General features: G+C 41.4%; 1 protein-coding gene across 3 annotated transcripts in view; it reads right to left on the reverse strand.

The window, feature by feature from the left end:
- Positions 1 to 1,259: 1,259 nt before the first annotated feature.
- RAB36 (RAB36, member RAS oncogene family) overlaps positions 1,260 to 13,184 on the reverse strand; it is a 31,225-nt gene continuing 19,300 nt past the window's right edge. For 2 of the 3 annotated variants that reach the window (XM_032801260.2, XM_075059828.1), the window contains exons 5-12: positions 10,364 to 10,429; positions 8,770 to 8,871; positions 6,855 to 6,919; positions 6,662 to 6,713; positions 5,520 to 5,601; positions 2,553 to 2,643; positions 1,918 to 2,037; positions 1,260 to 1,671 (exon numbers count right to left, since the gene is read on the reverse strand). In XM_032801260.2, the coding sequence (XP_032657151.1) occupies positions 1,607 to 1,671; positions 1,918 to 2,037; positions 2,553 to 2,643; positions 5,520 to 5,601; positions 6,662 to 6,713; positions 6,855 to 6,919; positions 8,770 to 8,871; positions 10,364 to 10,429 (643 nt within the window). In that variant the 3' untranslated portion in view covers positions 1,260 to 1,606. The remainder of the gene's footprint in view (positions 1,672 to 1,917; positions 2,038 to 2,552; positions 2,644 to 5,519; positions 5,602 to 6,661; positions 6,714 to 6,854; positions 6,920 to 8,769; positions 8,872 to 10,363; positions 10,430 to 13,184) is intronic. The other variant, XM_075059830.1, reaches the window with a different exon arrangement.

Genomic DNA, 13,184 nt, shown 5'->3' on the forward strand with positions numbered 1-13,184 from the left:
CTTTCCCCTCATCCACAGAGCCAGTTATCTCAACATAGAAGGCAATTAGGTTAGTCAGGCATGACTTGCCCTTGGTGAATCCATGCTGACTGTTCCTGATCACCTTCCTCTCTTCTAAGTGCACCAGAATTGATTCCTTGAGGATCTGCCCCATGATTTTTCGAGGGACTGAGGTAAGGCTGACTGGCCTGTAGCTCCCCAGATCCTCCTCCTTCCCTTTTTTAAAGGACATTACATTAGCCTTTTTCCAGTCAACTGGGACCTCCTCCGATTGCCAAGAGTTTTCAAAGATAATCGCCAATGGCTCTGCAATCACATCCGCTAACTCTTTTGGCCCCTTGGATGCAGCGCATTTGGCCCCATGGACTTGTGCTCGTCCAGCTTTTCTAAACAGTCCTGAACCACTTCTTTCTCCACAAAGGGCTGGTCACCTCCTCCCCATGCTGTGCTGCCCAGTGCAGTAGTCTGGGAGCTGACCTTGTTCGTGAAGACAGAGCCAAAAAAGCATTGAGTACATTAGCTTTTTCCACATCTTCTATCACTAGGTTTCCTCTCTCATTCAGTAAGACTTTCTTCTTGTTGCTAGCATACCTGAAGAAACCCTTCTTGTTACTCTTAACATCTCTTACTAGCTGCAACTCCAAGTGTGATTTGGCCTTCCTGATTTCACTCCTGAGCATTATTATACTGATAGTTATTTACAGATGTAATGAAGTTAAGAGCTAACTATGTAGCAGAAAAAAACCATGAGGAGAATCACATGGGAAGTTGCGACTCATGCCATGAGTGATAAGAAGGGACTGAGGGGGATCAAGGTGGCATCAGCCTTATACAGCCTTAGGAGGAGCCATGAGGAGGCTCAAGGCATGTGTGTCACTCTGATGAGTACTACTCCAGCACACTGGTCTCACACACACTTGAGTGGGATTCTGGTCTGCATCCATTGGAAGATGAATATGTATAGACTTAAAAATTACAAAGGATCGGCAGATATCCTGATTCCAGAAACAAGAGGAATATTTCTCTCAGCATTATCATGGTAAACTGGGTGTGCTTGAGTGCAAGTCAACATAATTTTGTACAAGCATTTTGTGTTTAAAAGACAAAACATCACAATAATCAGCACTGCCATGAGTTTTCTGCTCCCACAAGAATGGGGCCTGGACTTCACTGTCCAAGATTCTAGAGTTCTCGTGGCTACCAAGAACATAATACAAGTATAGAACATTTTTTTTTTCTTATTTTTTTTTTTTTACAGGTCCTCGTGGTAGCAGGTGGAAAAGTTTGGTTGATTTCATCCCCTTGAGTAAAGGCAGCCTGCCATCCCTCAGGTGATCACACAAGCAATCTCCCCATTGCACAGGGAAGATTTATGTACCATTGTGCCGCCTGCACAAGGAGAGCACAAAGCAAGGGGTGGAAGAGAGATCTTCTGTCTGAACGGAAGTTGCTTGAATCATTTTCAGCTCCTCCATTGTTTTCTGAGATAAACTGACTTTCCATCTCTCAAATGGAAGCTGCTTAAGAGCTTTCCCCGCTGCAGGTGCACCATGCAGATGTACGCACATGCAGATGGAAGTGTGATGCTTGCAGAAATGACTGGCAGCTAGCAGCAGTTCAGGCTGGCTTGGCTGTTGCTTTCTGGAGTCTCTGGTGAATTTCCTTCTATTTCTGTAAATGAGGAAACCAAAGGGTTACATAATTGATCCATGTAGGATCACCTTCCTGTAATAAAGGGACAGATTCAGCCTTCAGTAACACTTGTGCAACTACACATAAGAACCAAGGCAGACAGACAATGAGGTCAGAGAGGTTGCGCTGGTATGAATGAGGCAGAATTTGGCCCTCAAGAAACATCCACATTCCCCCAAACTTTTAAGTGATTGAAGTGGACAGAGAGAGTGAAGCTGAACATACTGATGAGGTTTCCTGCCCCGATCTGGGCCATGCGACCACTGCTCTTCTCCAGCTCCTTCAGCATAGACTGTTCAAAGGCCAAGGCAGCAACTCGAGAAAAAAACTCCTTTACATTTTCCCCTGGGAAACAGGAGAGAAACACCATGTTTTACAAACCCACAGCTATGCGTGATCAAATATACAAACAAACACAAAACAGTGGTCAAACTGGAGAGTAAAGTGATAATGTGCCACCTTAAAAGTGCTCCCCACAAAGTGACAGTATACCCTGGAGACCCACTACCCCATGATGACGTTTTCTCATTTCCCTCCTTCAACCACACATACAAATATATTTTTGATGAGCACCAGCAGAGGAAAGTTGTGGTGCAATATAGCTTCTTATGGCCCCAGTTTGAGCACTGATACACACACACACACACTCAAGCACTTGTGCATCATCGTCTATGAATAAACCTAGACACATATATACAGCCATGTAGAACCATTTAGAAACATACATCCTTAAAACACATATATAGCCTAGTGTGCACATGACCAACTGGTGTGCACACAATCAGGGAAAGTGACTTGATACTCTCTTCCCAGCAAGTGGAACTAGGCACACTGAACCAGTCTCCAGTGCAGTGACTAACCTGTTTTTGCTGAGACAGACCAGTATTCAGCTTGCATCTCATTGGCAAAGCGAATGGCATCCAATTCTGTCCGCTCACATGCGGCACCTGACTGAATAAAACATCAGGGAATCACTTTGTCTGTAGCATACAGCAGGCACAATACTCCCAGAGTATATCTGGGGTAACAGTAATGCAAAGATGCTACCAGTCCCTACATTGTGAGACTTCCAGCTTTCACAGTGGCCAGTGTTAAGGTAGTATCCCCACTTTGAACCTTAGCGTTCAAAAGATGGGGTACCTGCATGAACCCCTCTAAGCTTAATTACTAGCTTAGAAATGATAGAGCTGCCACCACCCAAAAATATAGTGTTTTGGGGCATTTTTTGTCCCCCAAACCCTTTCCTGGGGACCCCAAGACCCAAAACCCCTTGGGTCTTACAACAAAGAGAAATAAACCATTTCCCCTCCTTTCTTTCTTCCAGATTCTCCCCTCCCTGGGTAACACTGGGAGATCCCTGTGATTCAACTTCTTGAATCTTAAAACAGAGAGGAAATTTACCTTCCCCCCCTTCTCTCCTTTCTCCCACCAATTTTCTGGTGAGTGCAGACCCCCTCCCCTTGGGTCTTACACAAGAAATAAAAAAAATTAATTAGGTTCTTAAAAAGAAAAGCTTTTAATAAATGAAAGAAAAAAAGTAAAAATTGTCTTTGTAAAATTAAGATGGAAAATGTTACAGGGTTTTTTAGCTTACAGGGAATAGAGAGAATCCTCCCCCCAGCACAATATAAGTTGCAGCAAACAGAAATACAATCCTTCCAGCAAAATACACATTTGCAATAAAGAAAATAATTAAAAGACTAATCCGCCTTTCTAACTAGTACTTACTAAATTTAGCAGAAGAGACTTTTTTAGAAAGATTGGAGGAACCTGGATGCATATCTGGCCTCTCTTAGCCCCCAGAGAGAACAAAGCAAAAACCCCAAAAATAAACAAAGGCTTCCCTCCACCGAGATTTGAAAGTATCTTGTCTCCTGATTGGTCCTCTGGTCAGGTGTTTACTGAGCTAATTAACCCTTTACAGGTAAAAGAGACATTAACCCTTAACCCTCTGTTTATGACAGCCAGTCCTTCCTTTTCCTGGCCTTGCCTTAGAGCTTGTACACCAGGATGTCCCATGTATCAAGGTAGAACTAGTGAAAGAAAACAGCTAGATAGATATTTAACAGGGGAAATCACATAGGACTTATTTTTAAATAGAATTCTCTCTCTGTATTCCACAGCAGTGAAGCATCAGACAGCAGAAGTGTACGTATTAACAACAGGGTAGTCGAGAGAGCTATCAAATGCTGCCTTCAGGTGGTGGTTATTATTATTTGTATTAGCATAGCGGTGAGGAGCCCCACTAATGGACCAGGACCCCACTGTGTTAGATGCTGTACAAACACAGAACAAAAGAGATGGGCTCTGAATAATTATAAGCAGAAAATTACAGGTGCCAACAACAATAGGGCGTTAGTAATTGTGATGGTCCTTTCTCCTTGCTCTTCCTCCATCTGTCTCATGTTGCTCTCCTGATTTCAGTCCTCTTTCTAACCCTTTTGTTTTTGCTGTTTTCTCCCCCCCCACACTTTTTTTTCTCTCTTGCTAGTCTTTTTTTCCCTCTTAATCTGCTTTTCTATTATTGCCTTTTTCTTTCCCTTCTATTTTTATTTTATTTATTTTTAATTTCTTGTACCTTTATTTTAATTTTAAAAAACTTTTTCTCTCTTAATTTGCTCTCTATGGTCAACGGACTATACATAGAAATTGACTAGTATTGTGTAATCCTAAAGCCCCATCCTGCAAAGTGCTTAATTTAAACATGTGAGTAATCCCAATAAAGTCAATGGAACTACTCAAATGTTTAAAGTTAAGTATTTGCATAAGCAGCACCAGGATCAGGACCCAAAGTCAGTTTTCCATTGCCACTGGCTCCATGTATTAAAAGCTTCTCACTGCTTCAGCCACTGTTCACTGGCTTACAATGACCCAAAGTGCATCTGGGAGAGTGACAGATGACCAGCAAGCACCTCAAGAGTATTTATAGATGGAAAATCTAATAGTCAGCCTATTGTACCTGTTGATATCTTTCCAGTTTTAATCCAATATTCTCCCACCACATAAGACAAAGTCCCACATTCCTCCAAACACAATTCCTTCTTACTTCCAGTTCCACCTAAGCCCAGCTCTCATGTCCCCTGACCTCTCAAACCTGTTTAACTTTTTCTGCTAGCTACACTATCTGCTGCCCTGATACACGCCAGAAGATTTTAAGAGCGTCACATGTTGTAACTGATAGGAGTAAAGCCTTCTGGGATGCATTAGTACTCCTTCAGACAGCCAAGGAACTGATGTAAAATAAGTGGGTTACGGAGCTTTAGGGATATGAGTAGCATTGCAGGCAGCAACTGAAAGAAAATATAGCTAAATAGCAGGAAAGAGTGTTTACTTTTGAATCTTTTAAATTTTGACAGGGTGGTGGCTAATGAAGGAGATAAACTCAAGTCTGAATAGGCCAACTGCCGCCTCCTCCTTTAGCAAATGACCCCCTCAAAGAAGCAGGGAGTGGAGACATAACTGAGCTTTTAAATCTGTTGTCTACATAGCAGTCTTTAGGGGTGTTACCATGGCACTGAATCTTCTCAGGTCTTAAACTTTGCTGTGTGTGATTTCAGGTGTGTTTGGTAAAGCTGTGCCTCCAAGAGAACAGGGAGTGATTTGGTGACCTCCAGCACTCTAGAAAATGGTCACTCTGCTCCATTCTGTGAAGCTTACTGCTCCTCATCTACATGCCTTCTCTTTGCTTTGGTAATTATACAGTTTGTTTCTCAAGATCTTTGCAGCAGCTGACACATGTTTTGGGGACTCAATAGCTGGACTTAACTTCAAGTGGAAATTCGCTGAAATGGGAGACACATTTTATGAACCGCTTTTGTCCTACTTACCACTAAATCTTTCTTTGTTCCAACCAGAAAGATGAAGCTGGACCCTGGCTCATTCTCCCTCAATGCATCCTCTAGCCACTGCCTGAAAAACAGAACAGGAGGAGTAAGATGTAATTAGAGAGGAAGAAAGAAGCCAAAGAAGAGCAAAAAAAATAGAGGTTTATGGGGGAAAAGGGAAAGAGACAAAGAAACCAACAACAAAGAGAAGGAGAAAAGAGGAAGATGCTGATGTGTCATGTGCCTTTCCCACTAGAGAATAAATGGCTTGGAAGCTATTCCAGCTCCTCTGGATACACACTTACCATCCTGCAAAAGTAGTTCTTGTTTCAGCCAACCTTGCCCACTTTAGAATGTAAGCCCAACAATGATCAGAGCCCCTAGAGAAGGAATGCAAAGGTGCCACCCTATCCATCCACAGCAAGGGATGTGGCCAAAGTAATGGTGACACAGCCCAGAGATAAGGAATAAGATGCAAGAACAGGAAGAGAATGAGAAGCAGAGGGAGAATGAAAAAGATGAATGTTGAAGCAGAGAAGAAGAAAGAGAGTGAAGGAAAGTGAGAGAAACTCCCACTGGGGAGAGAATCTACTCAGGCACATAATGGAAAAGATCACTATGAAGCTGTGCCTGATTCTTATTTCACATCAGTTTTACACCTGTGAAATGCCATTGATTTAGGTGGAGTTATCTTTGAGTTACCAATGTAAGTGAAAGAAAAATTAGGCCCCCAGACTTCAACCTGCTAAGCAGAGACACTATTTAATAAAAAGATATTTGTACATAGTGCAGGCACTGCAGTACTTATGACTGATCTGTGCACGGTAGTCTCTCCAGTATCCCATTTCCTCCCCTTTACAGCCCACATTCTGCTTTAAATCTAAGTACCAGAATCTTTTCTATCAGAATCATCACTACAGACAGTACTGAAGTAAGAAAATCCTATTTGGTAAGTAGAAAGCCTAGGAAATGAGTAATATTTGAGACACTAAATTATTCAGATACATTGGCTAAATCCATCCTTCATTTTTCTGTCTTAGTAAGATACCTACACATAAAATCGGGCCCAGTGAATTTTAATTCCCAGTTCAGTTTTATGCTGGAAACCTTTTACTAAAATCTCAAAGACTTGGCCAGGAACTTACTTTGTGTGTTCCAAAGTCTGGATATCAGCCAGATCAAACACTGTTATAATAACTGCAATAAAAACAGCACAGAAAAAATAATTAAATGAGACAGTGAATTAGAAATCTTAAGGGTTCAACTCAGCTCCTGAAGCGTACAGTGAGAGCACAATTAATTTGATCCTGACTGTGAAGTGCTTTCTGACTTACTCACCCTCTGCTCCTCTGTAGTAAGCAGATGCAATGCACTTGAACTTTTCCTGACCTGCTGTGTCCCATCTGTGCAGAAAGAAAAGAGAAATTTCAGGTCAATCAAACCCAGTGCAACCTGAGCAAACACACTAATGAAGCAACAGACTGGTACAAGTTGGAGAAGAATGTGATACCAGAGAAGTGTTACCATCTGGAATATGTTACCCATTAAGGACTGTTAGACATCCTGTAAATGTAAAGCACTGTTATTTTAATGAAGGCATTTTAACCCTGTATTTGCTATTCTCAGAACAGACATGATTTAGCCTTGGGGAAGTCATTTAGGCCCAGATCCACAAAGGGTCTTAGGTGTTGCAATGCTGAGCATTGCAGCACCTAACTTTTAGGTGTGCAAAAAATCACAGTATCACCATTATGAGCCACAAAACTTGAGTTAGGTGTCTAGGCTCCCTGTACTATCTCTGACTTAGTGACTATGTAAACATCTATCCACAGTGAAAAAGTCACTGGGGGAAGAGACAGAGAGATTGGTTCTGTAGCCCAGTGGTTAAAGCAACCACTGAAGGAGGTGGGACACCCAGGCTCCAGTCCCCCTGCTCCAATCACACTTTAATTATTTATCCAAGCTAGAATAGCTTCAGCAGGAGAGATTCAAGGAGCTCCAAAGTTCAGTGGCTAGAGCACTCTCCTAAGAGGTAGGAGACCTCCTGTTCAAATCCTCTCTCTCACTCCAGCACAGTCCCAGGCATGTGTACTAACCATTAGGCTAACAGTTATAAGTGGAAAGCACTACTTCCTCCTCCAACAAAATTTTGAATGGGACCCGATACAGTACGTGGTCTCTCACCAAGCCTAGTGGATTGGGCCCTGCACATGATTTAGGCAGACAAACACCTATCTTCCCCTGGTTTATAGATTAGTCTGAGGGTATGGCTACACTGGCACTTTACAGCGCTGCAACTTTCGCACTCAGGGGTGTGAAAAAACACCCCCCGAGCGCTGCAAGATACAGCGCTATAAAGCCTCAGTGTAATCAGTACCGCAGCGCTGGGAGCGCGGCTCCCAGCACTGCAAGCTACACCCGTAGAGGATGTGGTTTACATGCAGCACTGGGAGAGCCCAGTGCTGGCGCTCCAACCACACTCACACTTCAAAGCGCTGCAGCGGCAGCGCTTTGAAATTTCAAGTGTAGCCATACCCTGAGGTATAGGCAGGAGATAGGCATCCAGACACTTAGAATGAGGTAGAAGTGTGCATGCCCAGAGGCAGAAACTTAAGTGCTGAGGGAGCTTTCACCCATAAAACTTTAGAGCCAAGTGAGTTTAGGCATCTACAGGATCTGGCAAGACTTTTGTGGATCACAGTGGAGACAAAACTGGCATCTGAAGATGAAATTTAAGCGCCTAAGTCTGCGGTTTGTGGATCTGGGCCTTAGTGCTTGATCCTACGCCACTGAGAGCTTTGCCACTGACTTCAGTGGGTGCAGGAGCAAAGCCTGAATCTCATAAAACCAAATTGTGTGCTCATTTACATCCATGTACTCCCACTGAAGGCAACAAAGTGGGACAGATGTAGCCCAGGTATAATTTGCTGCTCAGGGCTTCATTCAATCTTACAGGAAAACTGAGTAAAAAGAAATAACCCAGCTAAAAAAATCAGACATGGTATCTAAAGTGAGTGTGGGTGGTATAATTATAAAGCTTTCAAAGACAAGGAACCCAACAGGTTGAGGTTTATACTGAAATTCTGAAATTCTTCAGTGTCCAAGGACAGCAGGTGTTTCTCACACAGCACTATGTTGTGTGGAATATAAACCAGAGGTTTTGATACCACTAAAGCCTGTAGCAATTCAAGTTCTGTTCAAACTGTAGGCATGCAAGAAAGAAAACAGCTGGTACTATAATGTTCCAACTTACATCTGGAGATTATATGGCACTCCAGCTATTTCAAACCGTTCAATTTCAAAATCCACTCCAATGGTTGCCTTGTAGTCTCGGTCAAAAATATCTTTACAAAACCTGCAATGAAAAAAAGTAATAGGAGAAAGCTAACAGCATCGTGTTTTTTAAATTTCATATCATGCCTCAGTATTGTGCAAGGTGTGTTATAGAGGGAGGAGTTAAATAACTGGATCAGAAGATTTGTATTCAGGTCACATTGTATTTCAGAAATATTTACCAAATCAATGAGAAACAAATTGATAATGAAGAGGGTAGTTACTCTGAGTAAGGATCAAGTAAATGAAACATAAAGGGAAAACTATAGTGGGCTTTATTTTGCAGCTGAGAATGAGCCTCCTAGCCCGGACAGACAGACTTGTGCTAGCAGGGCTTGAGCTAGCATGCTAAGAATAGCAGTGTGGATGTTGTGGCCCCAGCAGAGACTTGGGCTAGCTACCCAAGCTCAGATCCAGAGGGTCTGGTGGACTTCAGAGCCTGTGTTGCCTCCCAACCTGCAACGTCCACATTGCTATTTTTAGCACTCACAGTGAGTCTGTCAACCTGCCCTGGGATGCGTGCTCCCAGTTGTAATGTAGACATACTCTAACAGACCCCAGGACTGGAGAAAATCAGAATAAACTACTTTTTGACCATCAAAGAAATTAAAACCATGGAATACTTTATTTATAAGGGATATCTACTAGGCGGCAAATATAGATGAATATGGATCACGTTAAGTAGAGAAAAAAATTAATTATCCAAAAGTATGAGAAGCCATCCAGAATCTACTTCTTACCAATACTGAGGAACTGACTGAAATTGTGAGGCTAGTAAGGAAGCTATAGTGATAACAAGCTACTTAGATTCCATATCCTGATACTGATACTGTCATCACATCATAAAGTATAGAACTGGCCTTAGTATTCTGGGAAGAAGCAATGAAATTAATGCTTTGGTTAGTCCACGTGCCTGGGACTCTGCTGGAGTGAGAAAAAGGATTTGAATGGGGGGTCACCCACCTCTCAGGAGAGTGCTCTAGCCTGAGCTCCTTTTACTGGGGTCAGTGAATAGGCAAGATCTTTTAAAAACATTGTAAGGAACAATTCTCCAAATAAGACTGAGAATCTCAGGGCCACTCTAGCCCTCCAAAGGAAATGATGAAAGCCCCATATCTTGGATCATTTAAAATGAGACTGGTCAAAATATTTGAGAATATACCATAGAGGGAATAATCCTACACTGCCAAAAAGGATTGCTCAAGATGCTAACAGGGATTTTCTATGATGCTGTAGTGAATTTTAGTGCTTATCATTGTAGGTTTTCTGGTTTTCCTTCAATTTAATGCCCCAAAACCACCTTGAGACAGGCAATGTGGGGCACTGTGATCAGCAGAGGGATAATTAAAAATACTTAATATTTTTATTATTGATTTAATAGAAAACTGAAAAGTCCTTACTACAATGAGGCAATCATCCTGAAAACACAGACAGTAAAGGAACAGAGAGTCCAGCATGCAGAGAAATTGCTATACAGTTAAACAGCAAACCCAATCTGCTGAGATATGCCATACCTGTTGATGAGGCTGGTTTTCCCAACATAGAGGTCTCCTACCACAACCACTTTGGATATTTTTAGCCTGTAACAAATATTTTGTTATTATTTAATACTGTTAATACTAGGGCAGGTCTACACGATAGCCTAAGTCAATATAACTTATGCTGCTAAGGGGTGTGAAAAAGTACCCCTCCCCTGAGTGACGCAAGTTTGGTGCTGTCCATACTGGTGCTATGTCAGTGGGAGATGCTCTCCCGCCAACATAGCTTCTGTCTCTCAACAAGGTGAAGTAATTGTGCCGACAGGAAAGCACTCCCTCATCGGCATAGCACATCTTCACCAGACACGCTGCAGTTGTGCTGATGTAGCTCTGTAGTGTAGATTTGCCCTTAAGTTTCAATATTCTTACTACATAATGGTGCTTTAGGCTCCTATCCAGTAAGTTGTAATGCACAGGCAGAGTGGTATGCTTTCGCAGAATGTGTGAAGCTGGAAAAGTCTGCCCTAGCTTAATCAACTGCAGTATCAAAGCCTGAATTTGCAATTACTAAAGGAGGAGAAGGGAGGACCTTGAATTTATAATTGCAAAAAGAACTGAATACTGTGAACAGAGAGAAATAGTGTGCCTCTTACATTGTACAGTTTTTCTTAGATTGTAAATCCTTTGGGGCAGAGACTCTCTCCTACAAAGAATGTTTTACTGTGTATGTTTGTGTGTGTGTGTGCAGGTGTGAGCATTTGCACATAATGGCACAGAAGAATCTGTGTATTTGTGTGCATGTGGAAATGTGAGGCCTCAATCCTGCTGCCACTGAAATCAATAGCAAGAGTCATTAACTTGAATGGCACAGCATCGGGTCCTATGGACCTGAACAAGAAAATATCTGATAATGACTAATCTACCATGAGATTTATCTCTGGAGAAAACACAGCATTTAGTGCCAAAAGATTTCCTGACTATTTGGAATAGTATTAACCTGAGGCTGGCTTCAAATAATCCTCTTTGCTCTGGATCTTCCCACAGGAAGCAGCAGATGGGCTTTAAGTGACTCAAGTTGTACCCTTAAAATTATAATTTAGTACGTCTTTAAGGAGATGCATGTGGGTGGGTAACTGTGACTGTATTTGATGAACCAACCTCTGAATGATAATTTAGTGTCTCTTGTGTGTATGCTACAGTAATACCTTAGTAGATTTAATAGTTCTATACTGACTTTTTAAAAGAGAAACAAATCTTTTATTTAACAATATATCAGGTTATATCACGGCTCCACGAAATTCTGACCCCTGATTATTAACTGTTGATGATATGATAACTGATTAAATCAGCTACATTAAAGGCAAAAGGAATCAAAAGAAGAATATAAAACTGTGAGTATGTGACTTCCATTAACTCCTAGTAGAACAAAATACTCTGGGGCTCACACACTGATGGAACATGAACTGAGACCTAATATATGGTCCACCAGTCACTGAACTGCTCACACTATCTTGTTGCATCCAAAGAAAAATATTCCACATAACTAATAATAATAGGAAAGGAAAATAACAGCTGTTCATGACATATAGTGCTCTTGTTTTGCACATATTGGGTCAAACCATCAGCTGTCTACCAAGAAGCAGCATAAGAATGGTCTGATCTAGCCACCATTGAAAAGAGAGGACTTTAATTTTATTAAGGAGCCAAAATAAAAATCCTTTTAGCCATTCACTGAGGCCAGATTAAATGAAAGGGGAGTTGCTATAATTCTTGTAAGAGCAATAATGTCTGGGTTACAGATGAGAAGAATATTTCTGTTCAGTAAAAAATATTTTGCCAGCATGCTGAAGATTCAGAATATAACCCTGCTACCTGCAACAGATGTACAGCAAAGAAAAACTAGCAATACAGGCCATAGTATGCCCTTATATCCTCAGTTTTTAAGCAAGACTCCCCAATAAGATGAATGAGGAGTTCTGCTTAAAGATGGCTATAGCTCAATAAAATTAACAAGTTTTGTCTTTAAGAGTAGTAAACTACATTTTGAGTACTCAAAATACAGTTAGCATCCCTTAGAGATTTTCACACTGGAGCAACCCCCCAAAAAAGAGAATATTTATATTATTGACATACTTTGCCCATAACTTTCTCAATTTTATTTTGAAACTATTTATTATAGTTGAATAGGGATGATCTCTCTCACAGCTCAACTCTCTGAATTGACTCAGCAATGAAATCATAAGGCTGAGTTTGTGAAATTTAACATTATAATTTCACTGAAAGAACAAGTAAAAGGAAATGTTACTCTAGGAGAGATGACATTTTAAAAAAACAATTCAAAAAGCATTATGAAAGGCATAAGAAGAAAATTGATTTGCATTTCTTAGCACAATCTATTATTCTTCCCCAGAATAATGCTCCAGCTTTAAGGAGAAGGTATAAAATCTCAGTTTTCCTGAAAGATATAGTTTTGAAAGGTTACAGCCAGATTCCTAGGTAACTCCATTGACTGAAAATGGAGCCACTCCACATTTACACCAGTGTAAATGAAAACAGAATTTGGCCCAAAGATTTGTATTAATTATTGGTGTTCTATACTCAATAAGTATTGGTATCAACTGAGATGAGGACAGCAAGGCTGCATCTACCCTATTCCCTACTGCTAATTTTGAATTTTGTTGTCCTGCTGGTGTGCACAGGATAAACAGACTTCCACACTGTGGTAAACGTCTGTCCCAAATCTGAACCTTAGTGTCCACAATCTGGGAGCTTACAATGAACTCCCCCAAGCTCACTACCAGCTTGGATCTTATCTCGCTGCCACCAGCCGAAGTTTTCCAGGGTTTCGGCCCCCTCG

Source organism: Chelonoidis abingdonii, chromosome 22 (genome assembly GCF_003597395.2).
Source record: "Chelonoidis abingdonii isolate Lonesome George chromosome 22, CheloAbing_2.0, whole genome shotgun sequence".
In the NCBI taxonomy this organism is placed as follows: Eukaryota; Metazoa; Chordata; order Testudines; family Testudinidae; genus Chelonoidis; species Chelonoidis abingdonii.